The sequence below is a fragment of the Platichthys flesus genome, chromosome 7 (assembly GCF_949316205.1).
Source record: "Platichthys flesus chromosome 7, fPlaFle2.1, whole genome shotgun sequence".
In the NCBI taxonomy this organism is placed as follows: domain Eukaryota; kingdom Metazoa; phylum Chordata; class Actinopteri; order Pleuronectiformes; family Pleuronectidae; genus Platichthys; species Platichthys flesus.
Window position 1 is genome coordinate 19,670,397 of NC_084951.1, and position 16,397 is coordinate 19,686,793.

Consider the following 16,397-nt stretch of genomic DNA (forward strand, 5'->3'; position numbering starts at 1 on the left):
ATAGAAATTAACCCTTGTAAGTCTACCAATATGTTTAAAACATGTTCAAATGTTCCCAGTGTGAAAGCTGATGTACTAGAAGATGTTTAATCTACAGCTGTCTTTTCAAAACATCTGGATGATGAATGAAAACATCCCTTCATTTGTGTTATTCGCTTTAGGAGAATCCACAGACCTCAATCTGTTTACATCAATGATTTTTTACATCTGACTGTGATATAACCCATCGGAGTTGGATACATCAAGTCAGGATCTTCATTCATACTCTTTTGCTGAGCAGCCGATGGGAGACATTTAAAAAGGGGGCTTTTATAAACGTGCTGGTGTGTCCCTGTTAAATCAGACTGGGTGTGTAGATGCACGGTGTTTTTTTGTGGAGCTGTGATCGTCGTGTAGTTTCAGATACGAGCTGAGGGCAGATGTGCGGTGAGAGAAGAGGAAACAGAAGTGCCCGTGTAACGGAAGTGGTACTGCCCTGAACGAGACGCTGACCTAACGGAGGACGGAGGCTGAATCGTCCACAGAGAGGAGAATAAAAGCAGGAGCTTAAAAAAAAAGAAAAAGTCGTAAATATTGTGAGTATAACGACCCCGCGGGCACGAATAGCGATTCTTCACCCGTGGCTCCGCGGCAGAGGAGCCATTTCATCGCGTCCGGTTGAATCCCGAGCGCGAAGCCATCGCGCTAACCGAGCGGTGCTAGCTTGATTTGTGAAAGGCTGGCCGTGCTAGTCCGCTGGTTCGCGGTAGCATTCGCTGCTAGCTTAGCGCTGGGATTCCGTGACACTTTGTTCCGACAGGCTCGAGAGCCTGGGCGAGCCGCGGCGCAGCTCCCGAAAATGAATTAAACGCCACATTAATGCACCTCTGCGCCATATTCCCCCCTCGTTTGGTTATCAACAGCAAGTTGCGCTCGTTGCCTGCGTTCCAACCGTGCTTCTGTTCGGTGGAAAGGCCGCTGGCTAGGCCAGCACCGTTACCGTTAGATAGCGACAACCACACAGAAGACGACGGTGGCTCCAGTCGCTGCTAGCCGCTCCGTTATCACGAACACGACAGATTAGCTCCGGTAACAATGTCCAGCCCTGTTAAGACGTTGAGATATAATGGGAATAAAACCAGCGATGCATCACATTGGTTGTAGTTAATGAAACCGACGCTAGCATCGCTGAGCTAAATGTCACCCCAGCATCAGGGGAGGGCATTAAAATCTGACCCGGGAAAGGCTAGGTCTGGTGCAGCAAGTGTCGCCTGAGACGGCGCTGGAAGAGCCAGCACTCTTATGTAATAATACAGGATAACAGGTGGAACCAGTGATCGGTGAACTGGATTCTTCCCCATGACGATCAAATATTTTAATCAATAATGATATTCAGGAGACAGGATTTGAGAGCCATGACTAGCTAGCTGCTAACCTTAGCTAGTGATATGTATGGTTGACCCACTTGCCAATGGGCCCAGTTCGCAATGCCTCACTTTCCATTGAATCCCGGGGTTTCTTCCTATTAAAGATGTGGTTTAAAGCCAAAATCAAATCGGTTTATAACACACTTCAGAGTATTTGTAAAGGTGTTATTAATGTATAATTTAAAGGACGTTGTGATACATGCATCATTGTCTGTTGATTAAATGCATGCATGCATACATACATGACTTCTAATGCTTTGTTTTCTTTTATCAAGTCTAGAAGATGGATAAGAGCGACCTGGTGCAGAAGGCCAAGCTTGCTGAGCAGGCTGAGCGCTATGATGACATGGCCGCAGCCATGAAGTCGGTGACGGAGCAAGGTGGGGATCTGTCAAACGAGGATCGCAACCTTCTCTCGGTTGCCTACAAGAATGTGGTAGGAGCACGCCGCTCATCCTGGCGCGTCATCTCCAGCATCGAGCAGAAGACCGAGGGCAATGACAAAAAACAGCAGATGGCACGTGAATACCGGGAGAAGATTGAAGCCGAGCTGCAGGAAATCTGCCACGATGTGCTCGTAAGGGTTTCTGATTTCTTCGGTGTTCGAAAACAGTCTAATTCTTATATTTGTGATGACAGTACACCTGTGATCTTAAGCCTGAATATCACTAAACTAGAAACATGTCTATGTTGTTTTCAGGGCCTGCTTGACAACTTCCTTATTGCCAATGCCCAATCTGCTGAAAGCAAGGTGTTCTACCTGAAAATGAAAGGCGACTATTACAGATACCTGTCTGAGGTTGCATCTGGCGATGCTAAGAAGGGTAAGTGAAGACAGAATCTATATGATGTTTTTGTTAACAATTATGTGTGCAGTGACCTTTCTTCAGTTTATCTTTGCATCTTTTTTGTATTTTGAAACCAGAGAAAACAATAAGATACCAATATAGAATGTATTGGAAATGATGACATTGATTTTTTTGTTGATGTTTTCTGCCCACAGATACGGTGGACAATTCCCAGCAGGCCTACCAGCAAGCTTTTGACATTAGCAAGGGGGAGATGCAGCCAACACACCCTATTAGGCTTGGCCTGGCCCTTAACTTCTCAGTCTTCTACTATGAAATCCTCAACAACCCGGACAAGGCCTGCAGCTTGGCTAAGACGGTATGAAGCAGTAAAGCATCGCAAATTGCAAAAATATTCCATTACTTGGCCACAATGGAAGCTTATTTCGAGCGTTTATTGTCGAACAGGTTTAAAAGAATGTTTCCAGACGATACAAGTTTAATTAACAAGTGGAATTTCTGAATTTCAGGCATTTGATGAAGCCATTGCTGAACTTGACACTTTGAACGAGGATTCCTACAAAGACAGTACCCTGATCATGCAACTACTAAGGGACAACCTGACCGTGAGTTTTAAACCTCATGCTTTTTTAAAACTTCTCTATCTTGATGTGTTTATTCAAAGCAAATCGTAACGTTGTACTCTCTCCTTTTCTAGCTGTGGACATCAGAAAACCAGGCAGATGAGGGAGAGACTGGAGATGGGGAAAACTAATGGAATTGCACTGTTAATCCACCTACACTCTTATCTTAAACACAGACAGCTTATATACATCCCCCTCCACTCCATCAGCCCCTCCCACTTCTGTATGACAAGCAGCCTGAATTGATCCTGACCAACTAGTTTACCCCTCTCAGTTCACTGTGAGGTGACAGGGTAATTTTCAGTTGTTAGCAGATTCAGTCACTTTGTGGAAACATGTCGTATTGATTAGTGAGTCCATGTTGCTGTTGTTTTTGTCGGCTTTGTGTGTAAGTCTGTATGTAGTGAATGACCGAGTGTGAAAGGATGCGAACGACTGCGTATGATCTAGGGGGGCGGGGGTGTTGTGAATTCTAATCGTCCTTCCAAATTCCTTTGTCCCAACTAGTTTGTTGTGCATTTCTCATCCCTTTTCTTTTTTTTGTGTTACTTTTCTTATTGGTGATCCTCATGATATTTACAGGTTTTATTGTATGGTAATTGAACTGGCAGTTGATTTCCACCAAACACTGTGATGGTAGACGTTTCCATTTGCTTCTCAACCCCCTAAAAGACGGTTTTGTGTTTGAATTTCCAGACACAGCTACAATCCTGTATTCAATAACTGCAATTCTGCTGTGGGCTCATACAGAAAGGAGGCAGGCTGTATTGTGACACTGACATCTTGGTGTAATGCTTCTTGATCTTGTTCACAAATTTCACAGTTTCAAAGTTCCAAGGGCCCTTAAATTGTCATTATTAGATCCGTTCAGACATAAGACATTCCACATAATTAGGCTTTTAAAAAGGCAGTGATCCTTTTTATGTTTTTTTATTTAGTTTTTTTAAACAAGTACGGATTGTCATTGTAGTTTCACTGTTCAGGTGCTGCTTGATCTCAGTACAATGAAAGATGTTTGTGCGTAAATGTGGTTCCATGTATTTTGCAGGATTGACTATCATCTGTATGTAAAACCTAAAGTAACCTTTTTATTGATGTTAATTGAAAATGTCTTACCACACTGTATCAACCCTGCTTGCAAAATATTCCTCTTAAAGCGTTTGCTTTATCCCCCAAAAAATTGTTGTGCCTGGCTTTCTCTTGCAGCCTCTATTTTTATTAGGTGTCAGCATCTGCTTGATGTTTTTAAGAAATCACAAAAGAGAATGAGTTAGACTAGACTAGCTTTTAAACTGGTTGACGTCAATCTCATTTTTTTTTTTTTAAACCAGGTGCATCACTCTGCTGTTAAAGGTAGTCGGTGTGTACAATCACCTCAGAAATAAGGTTTCACATTTTGATGGTGCGATTTGGAAAGAAGTTCAGTGTCACAATACCATTTTATCACCACTACATTCCACATATTGTAGTTGAAGACACCATTCCATTCTATAGCTGACAGTCTCTTTACTCTGACAATGCTCCAATTAATTGAAATAATCTTCTGTTGGGGAACAAAAAAAAGTCAATTTATTATTATGCTTGACAAAAATGCAGTTAGTGAATGTGGAACGAAGCCTGTCTGTATATCAGGTATCTACTTGCTTTGTTTTTACTGACAAGTCTTATGGCTAAAAATTTGCTTCTGTAACAGTCTATTACCCAGTGCACACACGTGGTTGTGAAAATTTTTAGATTAGTTCTGAAAAGCAATGATGACATGGAGATAAACAATGGTTGGTGTAATTCTAGCTTTGTGTTTATGTATCTTTAAAACCATTCTAGTTTCACTATACATGTAAGAAATAGGAAAAGTGTCAAAGACCATTCAGTGAAATAAAGTTTCGTTTAAGATAACGGGGAAATTACGTCTGCATTTTTATTCAAAAGAAACATTTGATTTAAAGAGATGACAAGATAATTAAACCCGCAAAGAAAGCGACATGAATAACGTGGTAGTTCTGGCCCTGCGAGGACTAGTTTTCATCGCGGATTGACGCGCGAGAGATTCTCTGCCCGGTCACAGTTGAATTGAAACGAGGATGCGCGGAGGAGCGCGGCCGCAGGTGTTCCACGGTCATAATTGACAAACGTCTGGCACCTGTTGGAGGTGAAGCTGCGGCTCTGAGACTCGAACTGCTCCAAAGACATTTCTCTCCATTACTTAGAAAGACGTAAGTAACGTTTCTCCACATTCACGCTCAGACTCTGAAGATCCACTGGGTCTGGAATTCCGGCGCTTCACGTGATTCTCCACGAGCGCTTGACCCGCGAAGGGATTTAACCCAACTTCAGCTAGCGCTCGTTAGCTGTTGCGGGAAACGAAAAAATTAGCCCGTTTCGAGTTTTTGAGCTAGCTCGCACTAGCCAGATGCTAATTATATTAACTGTTAAAGCTATGAAACCAGTTAACATCAGTTGAGATGGACTTTATTGATGCTGCGTTGGGGAAATTCACTTGTTTCAACAGTAGATGGTAAAAATGTGATTGACCAGATGACTCAAAGTATTAAAAAACAACGGGCAATAAAAATCAAATAAGGAAGTTCTTGAGTGAAATGCAATATCACAGGATGATTGTATACCAGAGGTGTGGACTCGAGTCACATGACTTGGACTCGAGTCATGAATTTGATGACTTTAGACTCGACTTGACAAACTGTAAAGAGACTTGCAACTCGACTTGGACTTCAACATCAATGACTCGTGACTTCACTTGGACTTGAGCCGTTTGACTTGATAAGACTTGCTCTTTTCCCCAAAACACAAAGATTCAAAAGTATGTTATTAAGGAGCGCTCTGTATCTTTCATCGTGTTTGTGTGCGTCTGTATGTGCTGCGCCGCCGCTCCCAAAACGCGCACTACGCGCTGTGCGTCGGGCACCAAGTCCTGAGGGGGCACCAAAAAAAAAGCAACTGAAAAATTAGCATAGTTATAATAATTATGTAGCCGAGCGTTTGGTTGTATCATAAGTCCGGCTTCAGCCGACAAAGGACACGAGAGCAGGTCATGCGCTCGGGACAGCACACCCGTTTATTCTCCGTTCATTTTACAACTTCACTCATCACAGCACCCACTTCCTTTAAAACCCCCTTTCAAAATAAGTCACTACCAACAACCTACTTAAAACCGGAAATACAAATCAACCCTCAACAATAACGTCATTAAATAAATTAGCTTACAATTATAATGCCGATATTATTTCAGTATAGAAATATTAGGTACCTTTTAGACATGTATATCACAAAAAAGGCAGAACAAGAGATATATTAAATTGCTCAAAAAAAGTTAAAGAAGATTGACTATTCTTGTTTGTACTTATTGATGATTATTTAACGTAATCATAGAGGAGTTATGCTTAGGGCACCAAAATGGCTCGCAGCGGCAATTGGTGGAATCATACTACTTATGACACATAAGTGCACAAATGACTGACAGACTTTTGGCCAATGTGGTCTTTTGCAAATGCAATGCAGCATAGGGCCCTGACATATAAAAAGCACAACCCTGTTCATTGTTATGTTCAAGTATTTGTTATGTTTCTCACATGTACAAACACACAGACAATATGACGTGAGATAAACACAGGACAGGACAATGTTGTTAGCACTTTTGTACAAATAATTACAGTTGCACTTGTTTTTTCAAATGTGTTCATTCTGTAGGAGTGGTTTAAAATGAAGAATATTCTTGCAAAATATGAGTTAAATGTTAAAAATTACTGGTTAATAGTGCAATAGGGAAGTGCAATGTTGGCACAATTTTTTTTCTGTAATTTCAATTGCACTTATTTTAATAAATAAATACAGATTTTAAAAGCATGCATGATCTGTGTAAATATATTATTACTCAGTGATCAAAAGGACTCAAAGACCTGAAACTCAAACTGCAGGACTTGGACTTGACTTGAGACTTGTCAGTTTTGACTTTGGACTTGACTCGGGACTTGCCTGTCTTGACTTGGGACTTGACTCAGAACTTGAGGGCAAAGACTTAAGACTTACTTGGGACTTGCAAAAAAATGACTTGGTCCCACCTCTGTTGTATACAGTATTTGTACATTGTATCTAAAGAAATAAATGTATCTGCATATAGACCGACATCAGTGTGTATTATACAATATATGGTTTAATTTCCCAGTAGTGTACTATATGGCAAAATGTTTTACTACTTTGAGATTGTGTTGGGTCTCTTTATTATTGGAGTTGGGATATGAGTGTCAACAAAGTGTATATATAAGTATTCATTAATGTAAGTTTCACAGATTTGAAATAAGGAAACAGGGATGTATGAAACTCTTCACAACAGTAAGTGGAACAGAATCTGGACAATTCATTTTGGCATTTAATTAACCTATTAGTTTTTTTTATTACATGAAGATCCTCCTTAACAAAACATACACACAGTGCCGTTTATTTGGTTAACCTGTCTTAAACTTATTGTGCAATGCCAAGATTAATAATTTTTAGAGAGGTGCTGATTTAATTCAATGGACATTTTGTTGAATGTTTGTGGTGCTGTTTAACTCTTACGCAGAGATGTACCTTCATTAATATAAATGGGCTGGACTAAGTGAACTGATTGAGTAAATAGTTAAATCTAATCTACATTTGATTTTTCTCTATGACAAAATATAAGTCCATCAGGGACTCAATTTTATATGTGTAATGTGTGGTACCAAAAGGCGATCTGCATATTTTTAGTCTGGAGGTACAGTTGCGCCATCCCCCTGTATTTAAAACGTTTAATTCTCTGCTCCTATGATGAAGCACGTTTTTAGTTTCACTTTCGCGTCAGAAACAACCATGAAGAGAAAACTGTTCTGTCAACAACAAATTAAATTAAAGTGTAAAAGCCACAATGTTCTCGTAAGGGTAAAAATTATGCATATAACTGTTTTTCTTATCTATTGTTTAGCTGATACCCAAGATGAACGGCAGTGGACCAGCGTATCCCCTCGCCTCTTTGTATGTAGGGGACTTGCACCCTGATGTTACAGAGGCGATGCTCTACCAGAAATTTTCTCCGGCTGGACCCATCATGTCCATTCGTGTTTGCCGAGACATCATCACCCGCAGATCTCTGGGATATTCCTATATAAACTTCCAGCAGCCAGCTGATGGTAAAGTAGCTGTTTCACCCAAATCCACTTTAATCAGTTCAACTTTATCCCTTTTTATCACTGGAATGGTTGAACTTCACAGTTGCACTTATACACTCGTTGGGTACTTGTCATTGGGTTTTCTCTGGCCTAATATTTACTCAATGAGCACTTAATTTGAACATCATATAATTCCTGCAGATTTGTCAGTTGCACATCCATGCTGCCAATTTCGTGGTCTACCACCTCCCAAAGGTTTTCTTTTGGTTTTAGATTGGGTTGACTGCAGCGAAAACAAATTTTCATGTTCCATAAAACAGTTGAGACATGGTGCACCATCATGTTGCTGTTAGAAGATGGTAAATCATAATAATTAAGTTATGTACACCAATTTTCAAATAAACTGCGCAATTTAGACATAGATTGTTACTAAGATAACATTCCCCACACTGTTGCCACTAGCACCAGCCTGGACTGTTTACACAGCAGGGGTCGATGGATTTTTACCATTGACGCCAAATTCCCTTGACTCATATCATCAGTATTCATCAGCAGAAAGCAAGAACTATCACGCCCCAGGGTAAGTTAACCGTCCAGTTTGGTCACCCTGTGGTCACTGCAGCCTCAGATCTGTGTTCTGCTGCCCATCAGCCTTAAGGTCCAACATGTGTGGCTGTCTGAGATGTTTTTAACGAGTAGTTCATTGAGATATATTTATCTTTATATCAAACCAGTCTGGTGTTCTCGTCTGATCTCGCAAACAAGGCCTTTCTGCCCACGGAACTGCTGATCACAAGATTTCTTCTTTTTTTGGTTGCATATAAACTGATGTACATTGCAGTTGCTCTTTCTTTTCATTCAGAAGCCTTTCTCAATACAATCGTTTAGCTTCGCTACTGTTGTACAGCAACACCATGTCCGACAGGAGAGACTGATGAAGAAGGGTGTATCACCCTCATGTCATCATGGCTAACGTGGGATGAAGGAAAATAACATGGATGAACTAGTGGCTGTAGTGAGGAAACAGAATGACTTCATGAATGTTGTTTCACAGAGATATGGCAAACAGAAGATGACTCAGTTCTCATTAAGCTTTGGGTGGACAGGATGGAACTTTTTCCATTGTACTTTTTACTTTTATTCGTAATGTAATGTTTTCCCTCTGACTGTGCAATGTGAAACAACGCATGTCCCTATTAAGAAAAACATGAGGCTGTTGAATGTGGACTGGTACGTGGTTCTGTAACATCAGCATTTAATATCAATATTTTATTGTTTAGTTCAAACAGTGCACCTGTTACTATCTGAGTATTCCAGAAAAAAGACTTGCTTGGTTTCTGACCATTACATTGGACAGTTTTTAAATCGAACCAGCAATGTCAACACATATTTACTACTTAATGAACTTCTACCTCATTTGAAGCATGAGTTCAATCCTACCCGACAAGAAAAAAAACATGGTTATAATATATTTTCTCATTAAAAGGTGTCTATGGTAATAAGATGTTTAACTAATTTTCTTTTTAGCGGAGTGTGCCCTCGATACAATGAACTATGACGTCATCAAGGGTCGGCCAATCCGGATAATGTGGTCTCAGCGTGACCCAGGACTCAGGAAGTCCGGTGTGGGCAACATCTTTATCAAGAACATGGACGAGTCTATTGACAACAAGGCACTGTATGACACCTTCTCAGCCTTTGGCAATATTTTGTCGTGCAAGGTAAGTGGCTACTGTAGCTTGGCCCTCTTCAGTGTGCAGTGATGTCACAATGAAATGTGTATATTAGGGTAGGGTCTGTGTGGTTTTAGTCTGTTAGGACATTTACATTTATGTTGATCAGTAAATCCAAGTGCAGTGAGCCTTTTTCAGAAAGAATATCTTACCAATGTCAATACAATTTGTTATTATTCCTAATAAAAGCAACACCACTGACTTATCACCCAGTTGTATAAACAACTCTTGGTCCAAAACTCAAATGCAAGTATCATTTATTTTTTTAAAGCTATGACTAATTTTTTTGTCTTTGTAGGTTGTTTGTGATGAAAATGGCTCAAAAGGCTACGGCTTTGTTCACTTTGAAACTCACGAGGCTGCACACAGGGCCATTGACACCATGAATGGGATGCTGCTGAATGATAGGAAAGTGTGAGTGAACAAAAAACTTTGATTATTACCTGTTTTTCAGTGGCTTCTCAAGTAAGTTCAGGCAAAGAGCAGCACAGAAAATGTGTTTATAACTATATGAACTGATATGAATGCTTATCACATCTCAGACTTTTTCTGTGTGTTTTGCTCAGTCAAAAGAAAGGTAGTCTTCAGTTGGAAGCTGGCTTTGTGATTCCAACGGTCAATTTCCTGGGAGAAAAAAGTCAGTTGACTAGGTCAGTGAATGCGTAGGATCTATGCCAAACATTGCACGTAGCATAATCATCAGAAATATAGATACAGATTATCTTAATTTCATTCATGATGGAAAAAAAACAAAGCTTTTTTGTCCTTAAATGTTATCGTGTGCCAACAATATTTATTTGTAACTTATTTCTTAGTTGTGTTGATGCTGTGTTGCTGATAATTGACTGTCCAGTGTGATTGTGATGCTGTGTGCTAAAGCAAAGACAAATTTCCATACTGTGAACAATCAGGTTTTTAACTTATTATTAATTTATTGTCCCATGGTTCATGGGATTGATTCGGTCCACAGGTTTGTTGGCCACTTCAAGTCTCGTAAGGAAAGAGAGGTTGAGTTTGGCACCAAAGCTATGAAGTTCACCAATGTCTACATCAAAAACTTTGGTGAAGACTACAGTGAGGAGAAACTCAAGGGAGTCTTCTCTGCATTTGGTATGAAATCCTATTTTGTTTTTCCTATTAAGATGCTTTGTCTTGATCAACTTATAGTGAATTTCCATACATTTCTCTCATAGGGAGGACTCTGAGTGTGAGGGTGATGAAGGACGAGAGGGGGCGTTCACGAGGATTTGGTTTTGTTAACTTTGCAAACCACGATGATGCTCGGAAGGTAGTGTGCCATGTGTGCGTCCATCTGAAGTAGATACCTACCAGCAGTTCCTGTCAATTTACAGAGATGTTTATGTTGTTGTCTTTTTAACAGCTTTATATGCGAATTGCTTTATTTCATTGCATTGTGCAAAAATAACATCACTTCCTACAGCTCTATGAAATGCTACACAATACATTTTGTTTTTCAACACTTGAATGTGCAGTTGTACTCCCCAATTGTTGTTTTTTCTGGACCATTTATGTGGCCCAGTACTCATGATTGGATTCATTCTTTCTTGACTTGATTACTTCTTCTGAAAAAACCTGTGATGTCGACTGTCCTGATTTATCTCCTGGCCGTTTGTTTTGTGCTGATAATACATACATGCATAGATACATACTAGGGAGCCGAGTTAAGTCTCTTTTTAAATTCAGTTTAAAGTATTGTCACAAAATGTGTGATCTTTAAATTGCAGCAAAGGTAAATGTAACATTGATGCTCTTCTCGGTTTCACAGGCAGTTGATGATATGAATGGAAAGGAGCTCAATGGAAAGAACATCTATGTGGGGCGGGCTCAGAAGCGTCTGGAACGCCAGGGAGAGCTCAAGCGCAAGTTTGACCAGATCAAGCAGGACCGCATCCAGCGCTACCAGGTACTGCTGAATTCTTTAAAAATGGAAATTGTCATTGGATGACTCCTTGATGACTTTCATTGTTAATGTTCTTACAACTCAAGAGTTTGATATTAGAAGGAATTTAAAGGTTCAGTTATGTTTACAATGGAGGCCTCAGTTTGTTAAACAAGACAAGTTCAGCTGACTACAGATGTTCTTTTACAACAAGGCCCTGTTAACAGTAACAATTTGGTGGCTACTAAAACATCCAATCACTAATAAATTGAGTACAAATTGTAACCAATAACTTTGTTTAGGCACAGATCCAACCAGCAGTCAGGGATTTCTCTGCTAAACACTGAAGTTTCCAGTACACATCACATCAATTAATCAAACAATTTTTTCATCCAAAAATGCTCGATAAGTTTGGATTTGATCCTCTGCCAGCAGCTTGACAAACAAAATTTTTGGGAAGAACAAATGTTACACTTGTCACGCTTTCTGTCTCCAGGGGGTGAATCTGTATGTGAAGAACCTGAATGACACCATAGATGATGAGAGACTGCGTAAGGAGTTTGCCCCTTACGGCACCATCACCAGTGCCAAGGTATTGTAATAGTGTGGGTGTGGTGTTGCATCTATGAATCAATCAATCCTTTGAGGGTTGCGGGTGGATGGAGCCAACCACAGCTGACCACTGGTCAGGTCACTAGTCCATCAGAGGGCTGACACATTGAGACAAATTTGCACAATTAATTATATCCTGAAGTAAAAACCTTACTATTGGAAGTTGTTATTTGCCCTCTGTACGAGAACTCCCTTTTGTATCATCATTGCAAAACAAACTAACATTTAACCACTCCAACATTATAATTAAATGACAATGCTTGACCGCAGATCCGTCTTGGATTTTAAAAATACAAATGATTATGATAACACATCCGAAGTAGGTTTAGATCCGGTTCTTTAGTGCCAATTATCTCTGAATTTCAGCCTCTTTGCTTCTTGCAGGTGATGACAGACGGTTCGCAGAGCAAGGGTTTCGGTTTCGTCTGTTTCTCTTCACCTGAGGAAGCAACCAAAGCTGTGACAGAAATGAACGGGAGAATTGTTGCAACCAAGCCGCTGTATGTGGCTCTGGCTCAGCGGAGAGAGGAGCGCAAAGCAATCCTTACCAACAAGTACATGCAGAGACTCGCCACCCTGAGGACCATGCCAAGTCCCATCATCGACTCATACCACCAGACCGGATACTACATGACTGTACCACAGGTATGTTTGTTACAGCAGTGACAAAGGAGAGGGAGTTTTATTGTAATTAGCCATTCCTAGTCAGTGTTTGAACATGTTTGTCGACTAAATCTCATCTCGTTGATTTATACTGCAAAAATGTGTATATTTCACTGCAGTGATAAATGCAATGTCTCAATTTACATTTTTGCCGACAAAATAGAATTAGTAGAAACAAGGACCGTGGCAGTAGGGAAGTTGAGGGGCCTGCATTATCCCCTACTGGCAAGAGTTGTAACAACAAGGGAGAAAATTAGTCTCCTCTTGTATTATTTCCTTTCAGCCTTTTCTTTTTCACAAAACGTTTTGAACTCGCCCACACTCCTTTAAAGCCACTTGGCATCATCTTCTTTCTGTTAGCATGTAATTGCATTTTCATTTAAATTTGTTCAGTTTTGTCGAAAGACACAAATATTCATTGTGGTTTAGAGATCGAGCTGGATGTTGATGCCATGCATTCTAAACTGATTCTTATCTCGTAGCTTCCTACTCGCTCCTTCTATAACCACAACGTCGTCAGCAACATGAGGCCGGTACCTCGCTGGACCGGACAACCACCAAGACCACAGGGTGAGTGGACGCTTTGTGTTGTGCTCACATAGATAAATGTGGTTATGAGGTCGGTAGGTATATATAAATATTGCCCATGCTTTTAGGCCCATACTCAACCCAGTTTGTTGGTAATTCGGTTCCCCGGCGTGGATCGCCAACCATTGCTACAGTCAGACAGGCTTCCACCCAGGCTCCACGTGTTGTCAGTTCTTCACAGAAGACAAGTACGTACCTGGATCAAACATGATAAGGGCTATTCTATTAAAATGTGTCATGTCGCTGGTGGTTTGTGACATATGTAATATCTCTCTTAAGATAACATTGGGACCCAGACTGGAGGAGGACGCACAGACACGGCTGGTGTGATCAGAAACAACCAGTACAAGTATTCGTCTGTTGTGAGGAGCCCTCAGCAGGTCATCACTGTACCTGCTCCAATGACAAGAATCCAGGTCAGTAGTATGAACTACATTGGGTTGCATGCTATAGATGTATGTCCGCTGGTTGGCAGCCTTCTTACATGTTACTACTGCTGCGGCTTCAGGACCTTTTCCAGTAAAAACACTGACCTGTTCAGGACCAGTAGACCTGACAGGGACTAAAGGTCCTCATGAGGCGAAAAACATCTTTTGTGAGGTTAAGGTCCACAATGAATGGAGTTCATTGCAGTGTTCTAACTAGGACATCTTGGCAAATGTGCTTGTATGTGTGTCCACTACTTTGATGGTTTAAATGTTCCTAATTTTCAGTGTTTGTGTAAAACCATCCATAACTGTCTTCTACCACTTTTAACAACTGAACCAAATTAAAAAAAGTTTATCAGTCCCGTTAAGAGTGTAAAAGAGGTCATACAAAGTCCTTCTGACATTTCTTATACTTGGAAATTTCTGTTTGAGAATGATGCAAATCATAAAGATTTTAAATTATCCCTCACAAAATAGCATACCTAAAATGTTGAAACTTAATGCCAATAATAGAGTAAATTAATAATTCTGTTGCACTGTATGTATTCAAACTGAAAAACTAATTATCCTCATATGCTGACCTAAATGAAACAAAGTACCTGCATTTACAGAAAGTGTGTTTGTTCCAGGTGATTCCTGCCCCAGTGATGGAGCCACTGGTGCATGTTCCAGGCCATGAGCCACTCACCGCCTCCATGCTGGCTGCAGCTCAACCAATGGACCAGAAACAGCTCCTTGGTCTGCCATCATTCAGTTCTACATCTTTCAAAATGTTTTATGTAGATTGAAGCGATTGATGCATTGAGGTTGCTGCTCCTCTTTGCTGTGACACACAGGTGAGCGATTGTATCCAATGATCCATGCCCTTCACTCCAGCTTGGCTGGGAAGATTACAGGGATGCTACTGGAGATCGACAACTCAGAGCTGCTGCACATGCTGGAGTCGCCCGAGTCTTTGCACTCCAAGGTACGACCGTGGTCATTTCTGCAGTCTAGTTGATGTCCCGCTATCAGTTAGTGTAGTGAAAACCAAAGATGAGTCGGTTTTTCTTTATTGAAGGTGATAAAACAAATGGTGTAATTTAAACAATCACCACACGAAGCATCGACAAACAGCTCTCAAATTGAGGCCAATTGCAGGAGTTGCTCAGTGGCCAGACCAGAGAGAAATGGAATGGAGGACCATGATTGGACCTCAACTGTATGTCCCATTGTTTTGTTTTTTTCCCCCTCTTTCGTGCAGGTGGATGAGGCGATAGCAGTCCTTCAGGCTCACCAGGCAAAAGAATGTTCTCCAAAGAAGTGAAGAGCCCGTACAGGTCAGCGACTTTTCAGCTGCAAGAGGTGTACATTTTTTTCCCAGCAAGTTTTGTTTATTTATTTGATGTAATAAAAAAGGGTTAAACATCATGACTGACAGCTGAGACCAACTCACGATTGGTTGAGCGTGTGTATCATCTCAGTTCTGCGGCTCCACACCACGATCACTACTGCAAAATGGCAGCACCCGTTCCTTGGATATGGTTTCATCTTGATCCATTATGCTTGTACTCAGGGGAGCAGTATTAACATGTACTGCCATTGATCTGTGGTGAAATGTATTTAAAATGTAATGCTCCCAACACTGGCGAAGACTTCAGCTGTACTTGTAAGGTTCAGTTTGATAGTTCGGAGAATCCCGCACCACTCTTAGTGTTGGACATTATTATCTGAAAAGTCTTAACCATGTCATTTTTTCCAGATTTCAACGACTCTGAGGAGGAAACAGAATCAGTATAATTGTTAAAAAAAAGAAGAAATTGTAATAAGTCTAAAGAGCAATTTGGTTGTTGCTATATCTTTTGTTGTAAGATAAAGTTTACAGAATATGCATTAAACCCAGTCTTGTGTCATTTGTTTAACACAAACGTTCAATGGTCCACCTCAGGTATGTACATTTGCGAGTCTACCTATTGCAAAACTTTGACGGCAAATGTTTTTGTGCCACTTGTCCATATTAGTTTTGTAGTGCTGTGAAGCTGCAATGGGCTTGTTGCTGAATTGTCACGTCTGTTAGGATGGGGTCAGAAGACCATGATATCACTGAGATTGGCATAGTAGGGTGTGGCCAGTAATATCCATTGTTACATGAATACTGAGAACCTGTTTAGTTTCCAATGAAGATTAACTGGTTTGGCAAATACACACCTGATTAACCACCAGACCTGGATCACCTTGGCGAATAACTTTTTTATAAAAATAATAAATTACCGGCTTGTGCTAATGTTTGAATTCTGCAGGACATAAATCCAGACTTCGTAGATACTTGATAGAATCTGTATTGAAATGCTATTTTCATCGTGCTTGTTCTGGTGACAGCAAATCAGAACAAGGCTCACTTCAGTAGCAAAGAGCTGAAACGGTAAAAATGTTTCTGACCAGCAGAGTGACATTCGTTTTTCATGACTGGTTAAAGGTGTAAAACAGAACTCTTAACTTAGACAAATCTCAAGAC

At 40.6% G+C, this 16,397-nt stretch overlaps 2 protein-coding genes across 6 annotated transcripts; both read left to right on the forward strand.

Moving 5' to 3' along the window:
* Positions 1-416: 416 nt before the first annotated feature.
* LOC133956472 (14-3-3 protein beta/alpha-1-like) lies at positions 417-4,734 on the forward strand. 2 transcript variants are annotated; one of them, XM_062391540.1, is made up of 6 exons: positions 417-575; positions 1,682-1,983; positions 2,107-2,230; positions 2,410-2,573; positions 2,725-2,820; positions 2,913-4,734. In XM_062391540.1, exons 2-6 carry the CDS (start codon positions 1,690-1,692, stop codon positions 2,967-2,969), a joined length of 735 nt encoding a protein of 244 aa, XP_062247524.1. In that variant the 5' UTR covers positions 417-575; positions 1,682-1,689; the 3' UTR covers positions 2,970-4,734. The 2 variants fall into 2 exon arrangements, with proteins under 2 accessions (XP_062247524.1, XP_062247525.1); XM_062391541.1 differs by having other exon boundaries at positions 419-575; positions 1,687-1,983.
* A 189-nt stretch (positions 4,735-4,923) lies between these two features.
* On the forward strand, positions 4,924-15,774 carry pabpc1l (poly(A) binding protein, cytoplasmic 1-like). 4 transcript variants are annotated; one of them, XM_062391537.1, is made up of 17 exons: positions 4,924-5,051; positions 7,796-8,000; positions 9,507-9,700; positions 10,011-10,126; positions 10,279-10,362; positions 10,683-10,822; positions 10,906-11,000; positions 11,499-11,636; positions 12,109-12,204; positions 12,609-12,869; positions 13,370-13,457; positions 13,544-13,663; positions 13,755-13,891; positions 14,533-14,641; positions 14,740-14,870; positions 15,147-15,222; positions 15,645-15,768. In XM_062391537.1, the coding sequence occupies exons 2-16, from the start codon at positions 7,808-7,810 to the stop codon at positions 15,207-15,209; spliced, it is 1,965 nt and encodes a 654-aa protein (XP_062247521.1). In that variant the 5' UTR covers positions 4,924-5,051; positions 7,796-7,807; the 3' UTR covers positions 15,210-15,222; positions 15,645-15,768. The 4 variants fall into 4 exon arrangements, with proteins under 4 accessions (XP_062247521.1, XP_062247520.1, XP_062247523.1 ...); XM_062391536.1 differs by having other exon boundaries at positions 15,147-15,771; XM_062391539.1 differs by lacking the exon at positions 13,544-13,663 and having other exon boundaries at positions 15,147-15,774.
* Positions 15,775-16,397: the final 623 nt, after the last annotated feature.

Excerpts from the sequence above, each read along its gene's own strand:
- pabpc1l (XM_062391536.1), top strand. The coding sequence starts at position 7,808 with ATGAACGGCAGTGGACCAGCGTATCCCCTCGCCTCTTTGTATGTAGGG. Across the intron at positions 8,001-9,506 it reads CTTCCAGCAGCCAGCTGATG|CGGAGTGTGCCCTCGATACA; the intron begins GTAAAGTAGCTG and ends TTTTCTTTTTAG. Across the intron at positions 12,205-12,608 it reads GCACCATCACCAGTGCCAAG|GTGATGACAGACGGTTCGCA; the intron begins GTATTGTAATAG and ends TGCTTCTTGCAG.
- LOC133956472 (XM_062391540.1), top strand. The coding sequence starts at position 1,690 with ATGGATAAGAGCGACCTGGTGCAGAAGGCCAAGCTTGCTGAGCAGGCT. Across the intron at positions 1,984-2,106 it reads AAATCTGCCACGATGTGCTC|GGCCTGCTTGACAACTTCCT; the intron begins GTAAGGGTTTCT and ends TGTTGTTTTCAG. Across the intron at positions 2,574-2,724 it reads CCTGCAGCTTGGCTAAGACG|GCATTTGATGAAGCCATTGC; the intron begins GTATGAAGCAGT and ends TCTGAATTTCAG.